Below are 16132 nucleotides of genomic sequence, written 5' to 3'. Positions count from 1 at the left end.
AACTTCACTTTTCCCCTAAAAACAGGGAAACACCAGTATAATGAGGGGGGTTACAACCCCCCAAACCCCCCACGCCGCCGTGATCTGTATTAAGTAAAGTGGGGGGATTCCCCAACAAAACCCCCCATCGGAGCCCCTAAAAACACTTTTTCTTCGGCGCACACTTCCGTCTTGCACTCAGTTGTCGGCGCGCACCTTTGTCTTCAGTGGTTTTGTCTATGAACCCTGGAATTGTCCTAGGTTCCAAATGCTGAAGTTGCCGTCCAAGCTCACTCCAACTTATTCAACCATCCCATTGTTTGCAGGACATCTACTGTAAAGTCTAGCCAGTGACATGTTCCATATTCGTGGAGTTCCCATTGATGCCCACCCCAGCCCATCCTACACCGAATCACCACATATGGAGCACAGACCGTGATCTATCTCTGGGCAATTCTTGTTAATAATAATAATAATAATAATAACAGTTTATATATCGCAATACCGTTAAGTTCTATGCGGTTTACAATAGATTAAGCGAGGTACAAATTGATTGAATTTAAGAGGGGGGAAGAGGAGAGTTAATAGGACCAGAAATGCGTTGTTGAGGAGAAAGAGATTAATAGGACAGAGGAATCACTATGGAGGAGAAAGAAGATGAGTGCTCTTGCTAGACTTAAACGCTGATCCAGTCGATGCCAAGATTTGCCTGTGAGCAACTGCCTGTTCTCAGGAACAGCGGATAATCAAGTAGTTTTAATAAACATAAACCTATTCCTCCCCTCCTTTCCACACCCTAGCAGCTGTGAGACACTTGAATCCTTCACACAGGCTCTGCAGGCCTGTGTGAAGGATTCAAGCGAAAGAAGTGCTCTGATTGGTTTATTCTTCGCTACTCGTTAGGCTTCATCGGAAACAGGGAAGAGAGAAAGACGGTGATCGTGTAGAAGAGGACTCTGGAAGAGGAAACGTGCCAACTTACCCAATTTCACTTATTACGGTCTGCCCATAATCGCTTCTGTTGAAGCAGTCTTTAAACTGTAAAAGAACAAATGAGATTTCAGCATCCACGTACACCCTCCATGTTTTTGGTCTTTACACAGACAGCCCCATCTCCCGTCTTCATTTCCATCCTGCCCCTTCTCTCTTTCTCACTAGCTATAGTCATGCCAAACTCCCTATCCTTAAATGCTTGCCCCATTTTACTTACTTTTAAACCAGGGGTGTCCAACCTGCAGCCCCGTGAAGTATTTTGTGCGGCCCTGATCGAGGGCAATGCAGTTTTTTCCTCTTCTGCCCCCCCGGTGTTTAATGTCTTGCCGGCTCCCTCCTCTGTCTTGCTGCAGCATTTGCGCAGCCCCAGAAACATTTTTTTCGGTCAATGTGGCCCAGGGAAGCCAAAAGGTTGGACACCCCTGCTTTAAACTATGTAAGGCTCATTGGTATTATTGTGTGGAAAGCCTAGCACTGCAGTCTTGGCACATTTTGTGCTCTCCTGGGGGTTTATCAGATCTTTTTTTTTTTATATAATTATGGCAGCAATCTTCACACCACCTGCATGATTGCAAAGTCTACAGGCACTTTAACTTTGAAAAATTGTATAAGGAAAAAGCACCTATAGAGATAGAAGCCCCCTTTCTGTGTAGGTCCTTTTTCATTTGAATTGACACATACACATTTGAAAATACAAAAGCATGCATGAGGTTACAGTGTCTGCCCTAACCCTTCCTCCAAGAACACCTTCCACAAATATGGGTAACTCACGGGTACTGAAACTAGCCACATACTTTTGGTATACCTAGGGTAGGCAACTTTCAGACATCCGATTTCCATGCATAGAATACTTTTTACCTATGGAAGTCACTTTGAAAAGTGTTTTCTCCTCAAGGATGGTCTTGTGCATATGCGTTTAATGTGGAAGTTACAGAACTGGCATAGCCCTGCCCATAGAACATGAGTGCTGCTTCCAGCCTCCAACAGCAAAGGGAGAAAAACACTGAATAACTAGACTGCACAGAAGTGCTGTTTCCAGGGGGAACAGCAATAGGCTCAATGGTTCAACTGGAAGCAGTCTCTGCTTTCGTTGGACACTACCCAAGGAATTTCTCCTATTTTCATATGCCCCTTCCAAATCATCTATCATATCAATAGCCCTCAACCAGGGGCTACAAGCTGCAGATCTTTCTGGACACTAAGGGCCAAATTCTATAAATGGCGTCTTGATTGTAGGCAGCAGTAGGCATCCTACCAACCAATCGGGACGCACATTTCTTAAAAAAAAAAATCCAAGGCAGGTAGGTGTAAGTTGCAGATGCAGGGAGGTGCCTAGGTACGTTTAAGCTCGCCCAAGGCTGGGCATGGGCATGGTTTCACCCAGAAGTGGCCTTAGGTGAGCTTAAGTAGCCCTAGGTGTTTACCTAGGGCCACAGTAGGCACCTGAAATGTAGGCCTACATTTCAAATAAAAGCAGCCACTAAACTGATTGCGGCAAGGAAATCTCCCTGCCGTGGTCAGTTGAGCAGCCGTGGCAGGAAACCCCAAAACCCCACTGCAAGTCGGCCAGCAGGAGAGATGCCCACTCCCTACCGCCACCACCCATGACCTGCCCCCATTGTCTGTGGCAAGAGGGATGCCCACTCCCTCCTGCCGGAACCCCCGAAATAATCCCCGGCAGGAGGAATACCTACGTGCAACTTTAAAAAAAAAAAAATTGGTGTAATTGGTATGGTAATTGACCATGTCAGTTTTCATCCAATCAAAAAAAAAAAAATTAACAATTAAGAGTTTGGATCCAAACTCTTAGGACGCCTAGCGATGCCTAAATTGATGCACCCTCGGACACCTAACGACACCTACCTCAAAAGTAGGCATGGTTAGGGGGGGGGGTGGAATAGACGTGGTGGACTTAGGCATTGCTAGCATCCAAGTTAGGCACTGGTAAATTAGGCAAAGTAAAAGATGCCCTAATATACTGGCGCCTACCTCTAGGATACCTAGTGACACCTAAGCAGTGCCTTGAATGTAGCGCATGCCACTCGTTAGCATGTACTAAATCCATTAACATGCCTTAGTAAAAAGACCCGTCTCCCAAAGGGGTTAAATGCAAATGTGTATTCGACTCGCTCTTCATAAATCTTGGCACCAAGACCTGGAACAACCTCCCGATTGACATCAGGATGGAAGCATTCTACAACAGATTCCGAAAAGAAATTGAAAACGTTCTTCTTTGAAAGCGTACACACTGTAGACAAATAACTTGAAATATCTAATATCACTAAATCTCACCCTCTACTCAAAACAATCAAAGAACCTCCGTTCTCTCATCCCTATTAGCCTATTCATAATTCTGTCCTCCTCAAATTACTACACTTCCCCCTCCATATTTGCGAATTCCGTATCTACGGATTCGCTTATTCGCGGTTTTAAATAAAAAAATACATTTTCATTTTTCAGGCTATTTTAAGCCCTGTAATCCCTCCCCCCTTAAGCCTTACCTGGTGGTCTGGCAGGTTTTCGGGGCAGGAGCAATCTTCCCACGCTCCTGCCCCCGTGCAGATCACTCACAGGAAATGGCTCGAGAGACTACGGGAGCTCAAGGCAGCCATTTCCTGTGAGCGATCTGCATGGGGCAAGAGCGTGGGAAGATTGCTCCTGTCCCGAAAACTCACTAGACCACCAGGTAAGGCTTAAGGGGGGGGGGGCTTTGAGGGCTTAAAATAGCCGGGGGAAGCGGGGGTTAGAGGCAGAACCGGCCCAAATATTATTTGCGGTTTTTTGATATTCGCGGGCTGGCTCTGCCCCTAACCCCCACGAATACGGAGGAGGAAGTGTATAATGCAGTATATTCATTCTGTAATTCAAAATATTATAAGTTGCCTTGAACCTGTTTAGACATAGCGCGACGCAGAAATACTAGATTAGATTAGATATGTATTACAGGTTGGCCAAAGGCATTTAAATAGATTTTCAGCCACCTAAAACTACAGATAAATTCATAGTATATTGGCTACTAAAAAATTAGAAGCGTTCCAAGGGACATTTTGAAGGCAAGTTATGAATCTGCAGGGGTAATTCTCATAAGTTTGCCTAAAGACGGGTGCTGGGATACTGTGTACCGAGCATGTGTTCTGTAACCGCAATGGTGTGCGGAGTTGCCATTATAGAATACTACCCTAATTAACATAAGCGCCATCTCCGGATCAGACCTTCGGTCCATCAAGTCCGGCGATCCGCACACGTGGAGGCCCAGCCAGGCGTACACCTGGCGTAATTTTTAGTCACCCATATCCCTCTATGCCTCTCGTAAGGAGATGTGCATCTAGTTTGCTTTTAAATCCTAGGACGGTCGATTCCGCGATAACCTCCTCCGGGAGAGCATTCCAGGTGTCAACCACTCGTTGCGTGAAGCAGAACTTCCTGATATTTGTCCTGGACTTGTCCCCCCTTAGTTTCAGTCCATGTCCTCTTTCCGTGTCACATTGGACATTGTAAGTAATTTTTTTTCCTGCTCTATTTTGAAGGTCTCGATCATATCTCCTCGCAGTGGTTAACTGCAGGAATTCTATAGCCCACGTGCACAACTGCCAGACACACCCCTGACCTGCTCATGCCCTTCCTAACCGTTGCAGCTCTGGAATTTGCGCACACAATTTATCGAATACAGACTAGGGGCAGTGATGAGTGCAACGGCTAATTACGGCCAATTAGTACCAATTAATGCCAATGAGCTGCTCATTAGCTAATTAAAGCCCCCCTTTTACAAAAGTGCGGAAGAGGTTTTTAGCACTGGCCAGCGCGCTGAATGCTCTGCCCTGCTCCGATGCACAAAGGAGCTCTATGACCATCAGAACAGCGCAGAGAATTTAGCGCGCCAGCCAGCACTAAAAACCTGTTCTGCGCTTTTGTAAAAGAAGGGGGTAAGTTAAGTGTGCAACTCTCCTTATCCTACAATTTGCATATAAAACTTTGTACGCTAGTCGCAAAGACAGGCGTACATCTTTATAGAATTAGAGGGCATGTGTGTAATATTAATTGTCAGTGGCATGTCATCTACCCTGGGTTAGCCACTGTTGGAAACAGGATACTGGGCTTGATGGACCTTCGTCCTGTCCTAGTATGGCAATTTTTATGCTCTTATGTGAGCCAAATATGAAACAATCAAGCCATTGTGACATCACTGATGAGGTTGGCTCTTAGACACTGGTGGAATGAGGTTTTATGACATCACAATCTCAGTTCTGGAATGTTGCTACTCTTTGGGTTTCTGCCAGGTACTTGGGACCTGGGTTGGCCACTGTTGGAAACAGGATACTGAGCTTGATGGACCTTTGGTCTGTCCCAGTAGGGCAATTCTTATGCTCTTATGTGAGCCAAGTATAGAACAATCAAGCCATTGTGACATCACTGATGAGGTTGGCTCTTAGACACTGGTGGAATGAGGCATTATGACATCACAATCTCAGCTTTGGAATGTTGCTACTCTTTGGGTTTCTGCCAGGTACTTGGGACCTGGGTTGGCCACTGTTGGAAACAGGATACTGAGCTTGATGGACCTTTGGTCTGTCCCAGTAGGGCAATTCTTATGCTCTAGAACAATCAAGCCATTGTGACATCACTGATGAGGTTGGCTCTTAGACACTGGTGGAATGAGGCTTTATGACATCACAATCTCAGCTTTGGAATGTTGCTACTCTTTGGGTTTCTGCCAGGTACTTGGGACCTGGGTTGGCCACTGTTGGAAACAGGATACTGAGCTTGATGGACCTTTGGTCTGTCCCAGTATGGCAAATTCTTATGTTCTTACCCATAAAATTTTACGCTGCCATTATGGAACAGGTATATATTAAGTGGCATAATAACTGGATATTCTAACTCAAATTATGCAGATACCTTGCATTTGAAAATCAGGCTATTTATTTTTCAGTCACCCTACTGGAATGTAACCCTAATTACCACAGGCTTACCAATGCGTTCTTTTAAGGTAATTGGTGGTTTTCTTTTCATTCTGTTAAGAAATTCCCAAAAATGGGTCCATATTTTAAAAGTGAATAAATATACAAAGATATGTAATAAATTACTCACAAATTTTGTGACGTTATCATATAGAGTTTGAAATGTCAAAGATGACGTGTTTTGTACTGTTGCATTATAGGTTTCGTTAAGGGTGAGTTTTCCATAAAAACTCTTTCCTGAAATTAAAATGAAACATGTGTTACACCCTATTCAAACAATGAAGAGGGAAACCAAAATGCACAAGGGACAGTAAGAAAAGAAAAGCTACTACAGGCAGTCCCCGGGTTAAGAACGAGTTACGTTTCTGAAGCTGTTCTTAAGTCGGATTTGTATGTAACTCAGAACATGTACAGTAGATGCTAAAATTCTTGCCGCTTACCTCTGCTCCCAGCTGACAAAAGGGCCAACTGTCCCTCTAAGGTACATCATAAACAACCTCACACTGCTCTTAATGTGGCCACGCATCATTTCTGAATCTATGTCACTGGAAATATTGCTCAGTGAAATCAAATGAGGCTGCAATTGCGTTCTTAAGTACAAGTCATACTTAAGTCGAGCGTCTGTAACTCGAGGACTGCCTGTATTACTCCTCGTACTCCGACGTATCATTTCTATAGTGCTACCAGACCCTTGCAGCGCAGTACATTAACATGGAAGAGACAGTCTCTACTCAAGAGAGCTTGCAATCTAATTGTACCAGGAGAAGGGATTTACACCAGGTTTTAGTGTAAAAGGTTGTGCCTAAACTTACCCCCTCTTTTACTAAAGTGCGCTAACCGATTAATGAACTCTAAACACTAACGCGTCCATAGACTAACATGCACGCATCAGCGTTTAGCGTGCACTAAATCGATTAGTGTACGCTAATTGGTTAGCGTACCTTAGTATAAGAGAGCCTTAGTCACAGGTCCCAGCACTTAAATTTAGGTGTGGTTTATAGAATAGCGCTAACCTTTTTTTTTGTTGTTGTTCCAATTTTTTGGGCACCATGGCCCAGATTCTATAAATGGCACCTTAGGTTAGATGCCTAACTTAATAATTCAATTAAGCTTAATTGGTGCCATTAATTGAAAAATGCTATTAAAAAGTAATTAAAAAAAATAACTGGTAGTTTGGCATCATTGCACCCTTTATAGTCAGGACCCATATTTAGAATTTTCCCCTAACTGGTTGGCACAGGCATGCCCACTCTCTGCCCCTGACGTGTCCCCTAAAAAAAAAAAAAAAAACCCCAGAAAAATATTTTAATCCCTTTTTTACTAAAGTGTTTTTAGCCCCAACACACTGAATGTTCTGCGCTGCCCTTGATGCTCATAGAAACTCTATAAGCTTTGGAACAGCGCAGAGCATTTAGCGCGCCAGCTGGCACTAAAAAAAACACTTTTGCAGTATTGTGAAGGGGGAGTTAGTGTTTGGTAGGCACATTTCAAAGTTACCGCAGGACACTTGAAAATGTCTCATGGTCCTCCATTTTTAGCTTCTTTAGGTGAGTATTTGTGCCTTACGCAGCTTAGCAAAAGTATCTCTATGCTACTTATGCACTCAATCCCTTTTCTGCCACTTATCTGGGTAAGTGTTACATGGTGGCGTAGAAGGAGGGGTGAGGCGCCATGTTGGTGGGGGTGCCAGCATCCCTCCTTCCCTCCGCTACCTTCCTACTCCTCCTCTCACCACGCGCGCAGCACACTGAAATCCAGCTAACGTGAAACCTTCCTACACACCCCCGCGGCTGCCGGCTCTACTCTGGAACCAGGAATTGAGGTTGGAGGGGGACGGACTGAAAGCCACGAGTTGGTGCAGGAAGGTCTCGCGTTTGCTGGATTTCAGTTCGCTGCTACTGCTGGTGGTCCAGGGGGGCAGCAGCAGTGGCAGAGAAAGGCAGGGGGGTCCTGGTGCAAAGGGACTGTGCAGCCTCCTATCAAAAGGAGCGCGGCTGTGCAGCCGCACAACATAGAACAGGGGTGTTCACGTCCCTCCTCGAGGGCCACAATCCAGTCAGATTTTCCGGATTTCCGCAATGAATATGCATGAGATCTATTAGCATACCATGAAAGCAGTGCATGCAAATAGATCTCATGCATATTCATTGGGGAAATCCTGAAAACCCGACTGGATTGCGGCCCTCGAGGAGGGATTTGGACACCCCTAGCTTAGAGGGAACAGTGATGACAGTCCCACTGGTAGAACCCTGGAGCTCTTCAAATGCAGTACAAGAATAGCTGTTGGTATTGTAATAAAACAGAGATTTTTGCCCTAAAACAACATACTAGAATCATAAGAAATGTATTCAAAGGGCACTTTCAGGCATAGTTTCCCTTACCTATATCACAGCTTTGTTCCGTAGAATTAAAAAAATAGGCAAATGGACATTGGCAAATATAACTTTTTGCTGTATTTATACACTTGACGTTTCCACACGGGTTTTCATCACAGGGCGCTATAGGATAAAAGATTTGATACTTTTATTAGACAAAAAAAATAATCACAACGTGACTTGATACTACAGCATAAGATTATTTATTAAGCATTTTAGAATAGGCAGAGAAATTTGAGTGTACTTTTATTACTGTGGTTAAACATTGTGTAATACTCCGAGTTGCTGCGTGCATGTAAAAAAAAACCCAACACTGACTTCCATGTGTACTATACAATAATATTCAATACAGAGATTTATAAAAGGCTGGAGTTTCTTTTGACCCGCCAGATTCCCTCTGTGCGCTTAAATGCTTAAAGAAAGCAAACTCATTATGGCGCTTGCTCTATGGATCCTAATCAGAAGTTAAGATGGGCGGTATTTGATATTTCATGATGGGTGTGGTTTCGTAGGTGGTGACCAACCACTGCATAAATATGAGCCACTCAAATAAAATCAAGGTGAAAATTACAATATTCCCAATCATCATTCACTATAATCTGCCACCATCTTGGAAAATGGTGATGTCAAGTTTCAAGTTTATTAAAAATTTGATAGAACGCTAATCATAAATTCTAAGGGGCTCATAATCGAAAGATAAAAACGTACAAAAACCGGCCTAAGTCGGCACTTGGACGAACATTTCTCAAAAACGTCCAAGCGCCGATAATCAAACCGGGTTTTGGACGTATTTCTAAACGACTTAGGCCCTCATAGTGCCGCTCAATGTCCAAAGCTATATGGGGTGTTTCGGGAGGCGTGTCGAGGGCGGGAGTTGGGCGGGACGTGGGCCGGCTTAGACTTAGTCGTACAGCATGTATAACCAAAAGTGATACAGCCCACAATTGACGGAACTTGGACGTTGTGACTTAGACCATTTGAAACATGGTCTAAGTCTACAAAAACCTACCTAAACTCACGAGATATGCATTGAAAACACATAAAACAGACCCCCACACACTACCCCAGTGGTCATCGACCCCCCTCCCCCCAACCTCCAAAAAAATTTTAATCACAACTTTAAATTTCAGCCTCCAGACCATCATCATCTGACCGCCTGGCATAGGAAATTCTAGTCGTCCAGCACAGAGGCAGCTTAAATCATCTTGGGGGTGGGTTAGGGACCCATAGAGAGGAGGACCCATGCCCATAAGCCCCTGTAATAACTGCATTGATACTTAAACATGTGCTCTGCCTTATACACCCCCAAAACCCTTTTTTACTGACTCCTGCACTGGCTGCCGATGGAGGCGCGCACGAAGTTCAAGCTAGGATGTCTCTGCTTCAAAGTATTAAATGGTCTAGCCCCAAAATACATTACAGACCTCTTCTCATTCCCAACCAACAGAAACGAAAGAAAAACACACATGAAATTTGTCTCCCCACCGGCTAGAGGGTGCAAATATAAGAGACACCATCAACAACTGCTATCATGTCAAGCAGCCATATGGGGTAAAGACCTAGGAAAACTAATCGCGCACACAAACAACTATGAAGAATTCAGGAAACACCTAAAAACTTACCTATTCTTGAAATACCTAGGTAACGAACCGGAACATCAACCCCCCTCTTAACATCACCACATACCTGAACGTGCAAACTGTTAACCCCAACCCCTATTCACTAAATATGAACACTCTATGAACTTAAGGAATATTTCTACTTCTGTGTAAACAACTTGGCACTTCCTGGCCTTGCAACACACAAACTGACGTTAACACTATTAATGTTATCAGATGTACACTGCTATACTCTCTAATTCATTGTACGAGATACACACTGATATATTCTTTAATTCGCTGTACGTAAAGTTTCTCTTGATTGTATTTACAGTTTCTTTGATTGTATTTACAGTTTCTCTTGATTGTATCTAATTCGCTGTACGTAAAGTTTCTCTTGATTGTATCTACAGTTTCTTTTATTGTAAACCGCCTAGAAGTCGCAAGATTGTTGGCGGTATATAAGAATAAAGTTATTATTATTATAAGTGGCTCCTATAGCCATAAGGGCTATTGGGGTGGTAGATAAGTGGGTCTAGGGGATTCTGGAGGTGGTTTGGGGGGCTCACCGTCACCTATAAGGGAGCTGTAGTGAGGAGAAGCCATAGCACCCTGTTTGTGAATTTCACAGCAGTGCCCTGTAAGGTACCCCACTATTTAGGTGCCCTGTCTGGGTGTTCTGTCCATCACTTTGCAGGCCCCTCCCACGTCCAACAGGGCTTGTTCTAGTCGTTTTGGACTTGGACGGACAGTTGGACTAAAATGTGCTTTAAAGACCGACGTTTTAGCGGCTTGGACGCTCAGATCTTCAGGACATATAATTGGACGATTTTCGAAAGTCAAAAGACGTTGGACGTCTCTTTTGAAAATGGGACTAAGGCTCTTTGGACGACTTGCGAAATGGACATAAACAGACTTAGATGTCCCCTTCAATTATGCCCCTCCACGCGTTTTACAGTAAAAAAAAATTTAAAAGGGGTCCAGTTAACAAACTATTAATGACATAATTTTACTTACATGAGACAATAGGATGGGAGGAGAAATACAATTTGAAACTTGGGTGTGCTGGTGGATGCATCACTGAAGCCATCTGCACAGTGCGCAGCAGCCTCGAAAAAAGCCAACAGGATGCTGGGCATCATAAAGAGGGGCATAACAACCAGGACGCGGGAAGTCATCATGCCATTGTATCGAGCGATGGTGCGTCCGCATCTGGAATACTGCGTTCAATATTGGTCGCCGTACCTCAGGAAGGACATGGCGGTACTTGAGAGAGTCCAAAGGAGAGCAACGAAACTGGTAAGAGGGCTGGAACACTGCCCATACGCCGAGAGGTTGGATAGGCTGGGGCTCTTCTCTCTAGAAAAAAGGAGGCTCAGGGGAGATATGATAGAGACCTTCAAGATCATGAGGGGCATAGAGAGGGTGGATAGGGACAGATTCTTTAGACTGAAGGGGACAACAGGTACGAGGGGGCACTCGGAGAAACTGAAGGGAGATAGGTTCAAAACAAATGCAAGAAAGTTTTTTTTCACCTAAAGGGTCGTGGACACTTGGAATGCGCTACCGGAGGAAGTGATCAGGCAGAGTACGGTACAGGGATTCAAACAGGGATTGGACGGATTCCTGAGGGATAAAGGGATCGTGGGATACTGAGAGAGGTGCTGGGTTGTAACACAGGTATAGAAAGCTAACCAGGTAATAAGTATAGAAACCCAACCAGGTCGTGAATGTGCAAGACCGGAGGGTTAGGACTTCGATGGGAAGATAGGACTTCAATGGGAAACCAAGGTGGCAAGGGGGCCCCTTCTGGTGATTCAGACAAGTCGTGACCTGTTTGGGCCGCCGCGAGAGCGGACTGCTGGGCAGGATGGACCTATGGTCTGACCCGGCGGAGGCACTGCTTATGTTCTTATGTTCTTAAAGAAAGAGAGAACAATTAAGGATAATAACATGGGGAAAGGGAAAAATCAATTTAAGTGTAGAAAATGAGCTAGGAAAGTCCCATAGATCAATTAACAGTCATATGCGTCTTTAAATAAAAAGCTTTTGAGGCCACCCTTGAATTTATCCAAATTCTGTTCAGACCTTAAATATGATGGTAACGAATTCCATATTGTTTGGGGTACTAATAATTTTTTAGGGATGGGACATGAAGAAGATGCTGTGATGCAGATCTTAATGTTCTCGGGGGATCTCTCATCTCCTCTCACTTCCCTGGTCTTCCTTCTCCCTCCCTCTCCCAAATTGGGTGCAGCATTCTCTCCCCCTCCCCTCTTTATTTTCCCTCCAGTCAGCAGTGCAACGTTCATGGCATGGATGAAAATTCATTGACTTGGCTAGAAGGGGCCAGGGGGGTGGACCACCCTGGGTGCTGTCTTGGTGGGGACACTGGCACCTCTTCTCCTCTCTGTTGAACAAATCTTCACTAGCAGTGAGCAGCATATTGTACCTTCTGCTCTGCCAGTGTAAGCAGCAGATAGGAGATGCTGTTCACTGTTGGTGAAGATTTGAAGAAGTACAGGAGGGAAGGGGGAGTGCATAGCAGGGAGGAGTGTGGGGACATGGTGATGACGGGCACTATTGTCCCACTACTTGCTACACCGCTGGATAAAATTACAAGTTTCAGGGCTTGCTAAACTCTGGTTTCTCCCCTCTTGAGATGTCGTCTCAGACTTCTCCAACCGTTTCATTTTATACCGGGCAGATTTTACTGCTACTCATACCTGGGCTAACTGTTGAAGATGTGGCTTCACTGGATGTCATTTCACTGGTTGGACCGGTGATCTCTGTGTGAGAAGAAAAATATCTTAACATTTGCATTTCTTTAATACTTTTAAAAATGGCATCAGGAAGGTTTCCCAGTTTATTCATTACAATTTCAACAACAGTCATGAATTCTGCTTAAATCTTTCTCGGTCAATTTTGGCAAAATGCTGAGCAGCAAAGATAACTTGGTAATTTATAGCCGGACTTGAGTTCAGAGGATAGCCATAAAAGACAATTCCTCCCCTGCAGATGTACCGGTAACTGTCTTTTCTTGAGAAAGCAGGACTGTGAAGAGTTTTTCAGGTGCCATATTCACTATTAATTCACGGCTATATTTATTTATGTCATATTTTTTATATACTGCTGATCTGAATCGCCTTTATGCTGAGGGGCATACAATAAACAGATATAAGTGAAATTTGATTATATGCAATAAATCCCACATATATCCAAATTAATAATAAAGTACAATTCAAATTCTTGAATCTTTATGTCTCTTGTTTGTCTGCTGTCTTGAGCAGGGACTCACTGTAACATGTGTGGAGAGGCATTTATTTTTTTTAACCAGATAACCACTGCGGAGACAAAGTCAATACCTTCCCCCCCCCCCAGTGTTCACTGACACCCTCACCCCCCAAAAAAAAGCTCATAATAATAAAGTACATACCTGTCTCCAGAACATAAAGAAAGCCAGCTATAGGAAAGCCTAGTAGAGCAGCACACAGATGTCTTAAGTAGCCTGGGTAGAGGCCTAGTGAACTTCAGAGAGGAAGACCCAGGCCCATAAGCCACTCTAATCACTACATTTTTGGTGGAACATGTGTGCCCACCAACCCCTCCTCCCACCCATTAAAAAAAAACTCTACTCTACTGCCACAGACAAAAGAAGCCTTGCTTCAAACAGGCAAAAGTATAACCTGTGTTCTTACTCACTTGAGGTGTATTTCACACTATTCTAACCCCATTTCATTTTATGACAGACACAACAAACTACCCCACTCCTTTACTAATGCGTAGCGATGGTTTTTCTCGCTGAAAGCGCCGGTAACTACCCCAACGCTCATAGCAATTCTTTGAGCACTGCAGCAGTACCGCCGGTGCCAGCACTAAAACCCGTGCTACGAGTTAGTAAAGGAGAGGGTAAGGAACGAAAGCGGAAATACCATGCCTCAACTGAATTTTATCTAGGTACATTATTCTAAACTTATTTATAGTTGTTCTTTAGGTGTTTTGAAGCATACAGTTTGTTCTACCAATTGACTTCTTACCAATTCTCACATCCTACCAATTGTCTTCCTACCAATTTTCGTCCTACCAATTGTCTGTCTCCCATTTCACACTAAACTAAACTAAACCTTAGGTTTCTATACCGCGCCATCTCCACAAGCATAGAGCTCGGCATGGATTACAGGGTTAGGTTGAAAAGGAGCTACAAAGAAGGGTTATAGGAAAGGAGCTAGGAAGATAAAGAGGGACAGGGTGCCAAAGAGCAGGAGGTGTTAGATTTTTGAAAAGAGCCAAGATTTCAGGTGTTTGCGGAAGGATTGGAGGGAGTTTGAAATTCTGAGCGGGAATGTGAGGTTGTTCCAGAGTTCTGTGGTTCTAAAGGGGAGGAATGTTCCTAGTTTTCCTACGCGGGATATGCCTTTTGCAGAGGGGAATGATAGTTTCAGTTTTTGGGAGGATCTAGTGGAATTAGGGTTAGAGGAGTTCCAGAAGAGAGGGATAACCATTTCATTTTATGATGACACATTTCTTTATTAATCATACCTGGCTTGCTTGGTGGAGAGGTTTCATTACCAGCTGCTGTAGAAACAGTTGTTTCTGTATAAGAAAGACATTTGAACAAATTGCATTATTTCCTTTTCCTTTCTTCCTGCTGGCCAGCTAACAATTGTTCAATTCTGTGTTCAAAATATGCCTGTTCGCTTTTGAGAGCAGCAATCAGACGCCAAATACTTGGGTAAGGAATGAATTATTTGATCTAGGTAAATGGTTCAAAACTTATTTATAGTTGTTCCAAACTCGCAATGCAAAAATTTCTTCCCTGGGTCGATTTTGTCATATTCTGCCTAGGTATTTGTCCTCAAAATATCTGTGATAAATATATTATTAAATTCGCTTTTTTAAAATATTAGGACTTACAATCAACTTTTGAACAAAAATAGAGTTCTTTAGGAGTTTTGAAGCGTATAGTTTGTTCTATCAATTGACTTCTTGCCAATTCTTTCATCCTACCAATTGTCTTCCTACCAATTTTCGTCCTACCAATTGTCTGTCTCCCGTTTCACACTATTCCAACCATTTCATTTTATGATAATACATATGTTTATTAATCATACCTGGCTTGCTTGGTGGAGAGGTTTCATTACCAGCTGCTGTAGAAACAGTTGTTTCTGTAAAAGAAAGACATTTGAACAATTGCATTATTTCTTAACTACATTTTAAAATGCATCCTCAAGATGAAAGCTACCCTCTTTCCCAATTATCATTTCAAATTTGCATGTTATAATTTCATGTTGAGCTGCTGATCAGCAAGTATAATTAGCAATTTTACTCTAATTTCTTTGCTAAAGGTCAGCTGTGGTGGACTAGTGCCAGAGCCTTTTGGCCCTCTGGGAGGTTTTTATGCCGATGTGGTTCTCCGCCTAAACACCTTGAACCACAGTTGTGGTGGAGGGAGGGCTTTGTTTGAGGCTTTTTCTCCCGGTAGAGCCAATCTGACTCGTGCTGTAGCTTTATTCACTTTCCACATTTCTTTTGTGAATGTGTAATTTATTGACTGAGGTCTAATAGTACCAGCAATGCGTCATTTCCGATGTCTAGGATTTTCCAGCAGTCATCTAGGATGTCCAAAAGCACAGTTTCTGTGCTGTGGTGTTTCCTGAAGCCTAATTGGAAGTTGGAGAGGGTGACGTTTGTCTCCATGAAGTCTTGCAATTGCATCAGTACTGCCTTTTCAAATATTTTTGAGATGAATGGGAGGTATGAGACAGGTCTGAAGCTGCTTGGGTTGTCTGGGTCCATGGTTGGTTTTTTCAGGAGTGGTTTTACTATGACAGATTTCCAGCTCCATGGAACAACACCTGTTGTAATGGACTCGTTTATTAGGGGTAGGATGGATTCCAGGAATACCTCATTTGTGTCCAGGAGTGTAGTGGAGGGACATGAGTCAAGGATCAAGGTTACGGGGCGGACAGAGTTGATTATGGTTTTGAGGTTGTTGTGGGAGATCGGTTTGAAACTGTTCAAGGTATCCGTCTTGAGTGGTTTGTCATCTTGGGTGGTCTCTGGGATGTATGGGAGTGCTTTGGACTCTGAGCCCCGATTTGCGCGTATCTTTGATATTTTGTAGTGGAAGAAGGTGGAGAGGGATTTGCAGTCTAGGTTCGTTTGCTGGGAATGCATTGGACCTTGGGATGAGGAGAATACGTGTTTCGTTATTGCGAAGATGGTCTTC

General features: G+C 43.6%; 1 protein-coding gene across 14 annotated transcripts in view; it reads right to left on the bottom strand.

Moving 5' to 3' along the window:
- Positions 1-16132, bottom strand: part of MUC13 (mucin 13, cell surface associated) — a 104617-nt gene that overhangs the window by 33351 nt on the left and 55134 nt on the right. For all 14 annotated transcript variants that reach the window (XM_033944687.1, XM_033944697.1, XM_033944701.1 and 11 more), the window contains 6 exons: positions 15015-15068; positions 14443-14496; positions 12630-12692; positions 8312-8428; positions 6061-6167; positions 962-1017 (listed from right to left, as the gene is read on the bottom strand). In XM_033944687.1, coding sequence (XP_033800578.1) covers positions 962-1017; positions 6061-6167; positions 8312-8428; positions 12630-12692; positions 14443-14496; positions 15015-15068 — 451 coding nt within the window. The remainder of the gene's footprint in view (positions 1-961; positions 1018-6060; positions 6168-8311; positions 8429-12629; positions 12693-14442; positions 14497-15014; positions 15069-16132) is intronic.

The sequence above is a fragment of the Geotrypetes seraphini genome, chromosome 5 (genome assembly GCF_902459505.1).
Source record: "Geotrypetes seraphini chromosome 5, aGeoSer1.1, whole genome shotgun sequence".
Classification (NCBI taxonomy): Eukaryota; Metazoa; Chordata; class Amphibia; order Gymnophiona; family Dermophiidae; genus Geotrypetes; species Geotrypetes seraphini.
The sequence above is the reverse complement of the archived record's forward strand: the minus strand, read 5'-3'. Positions and strand labels throughout refer to the sequence as shown.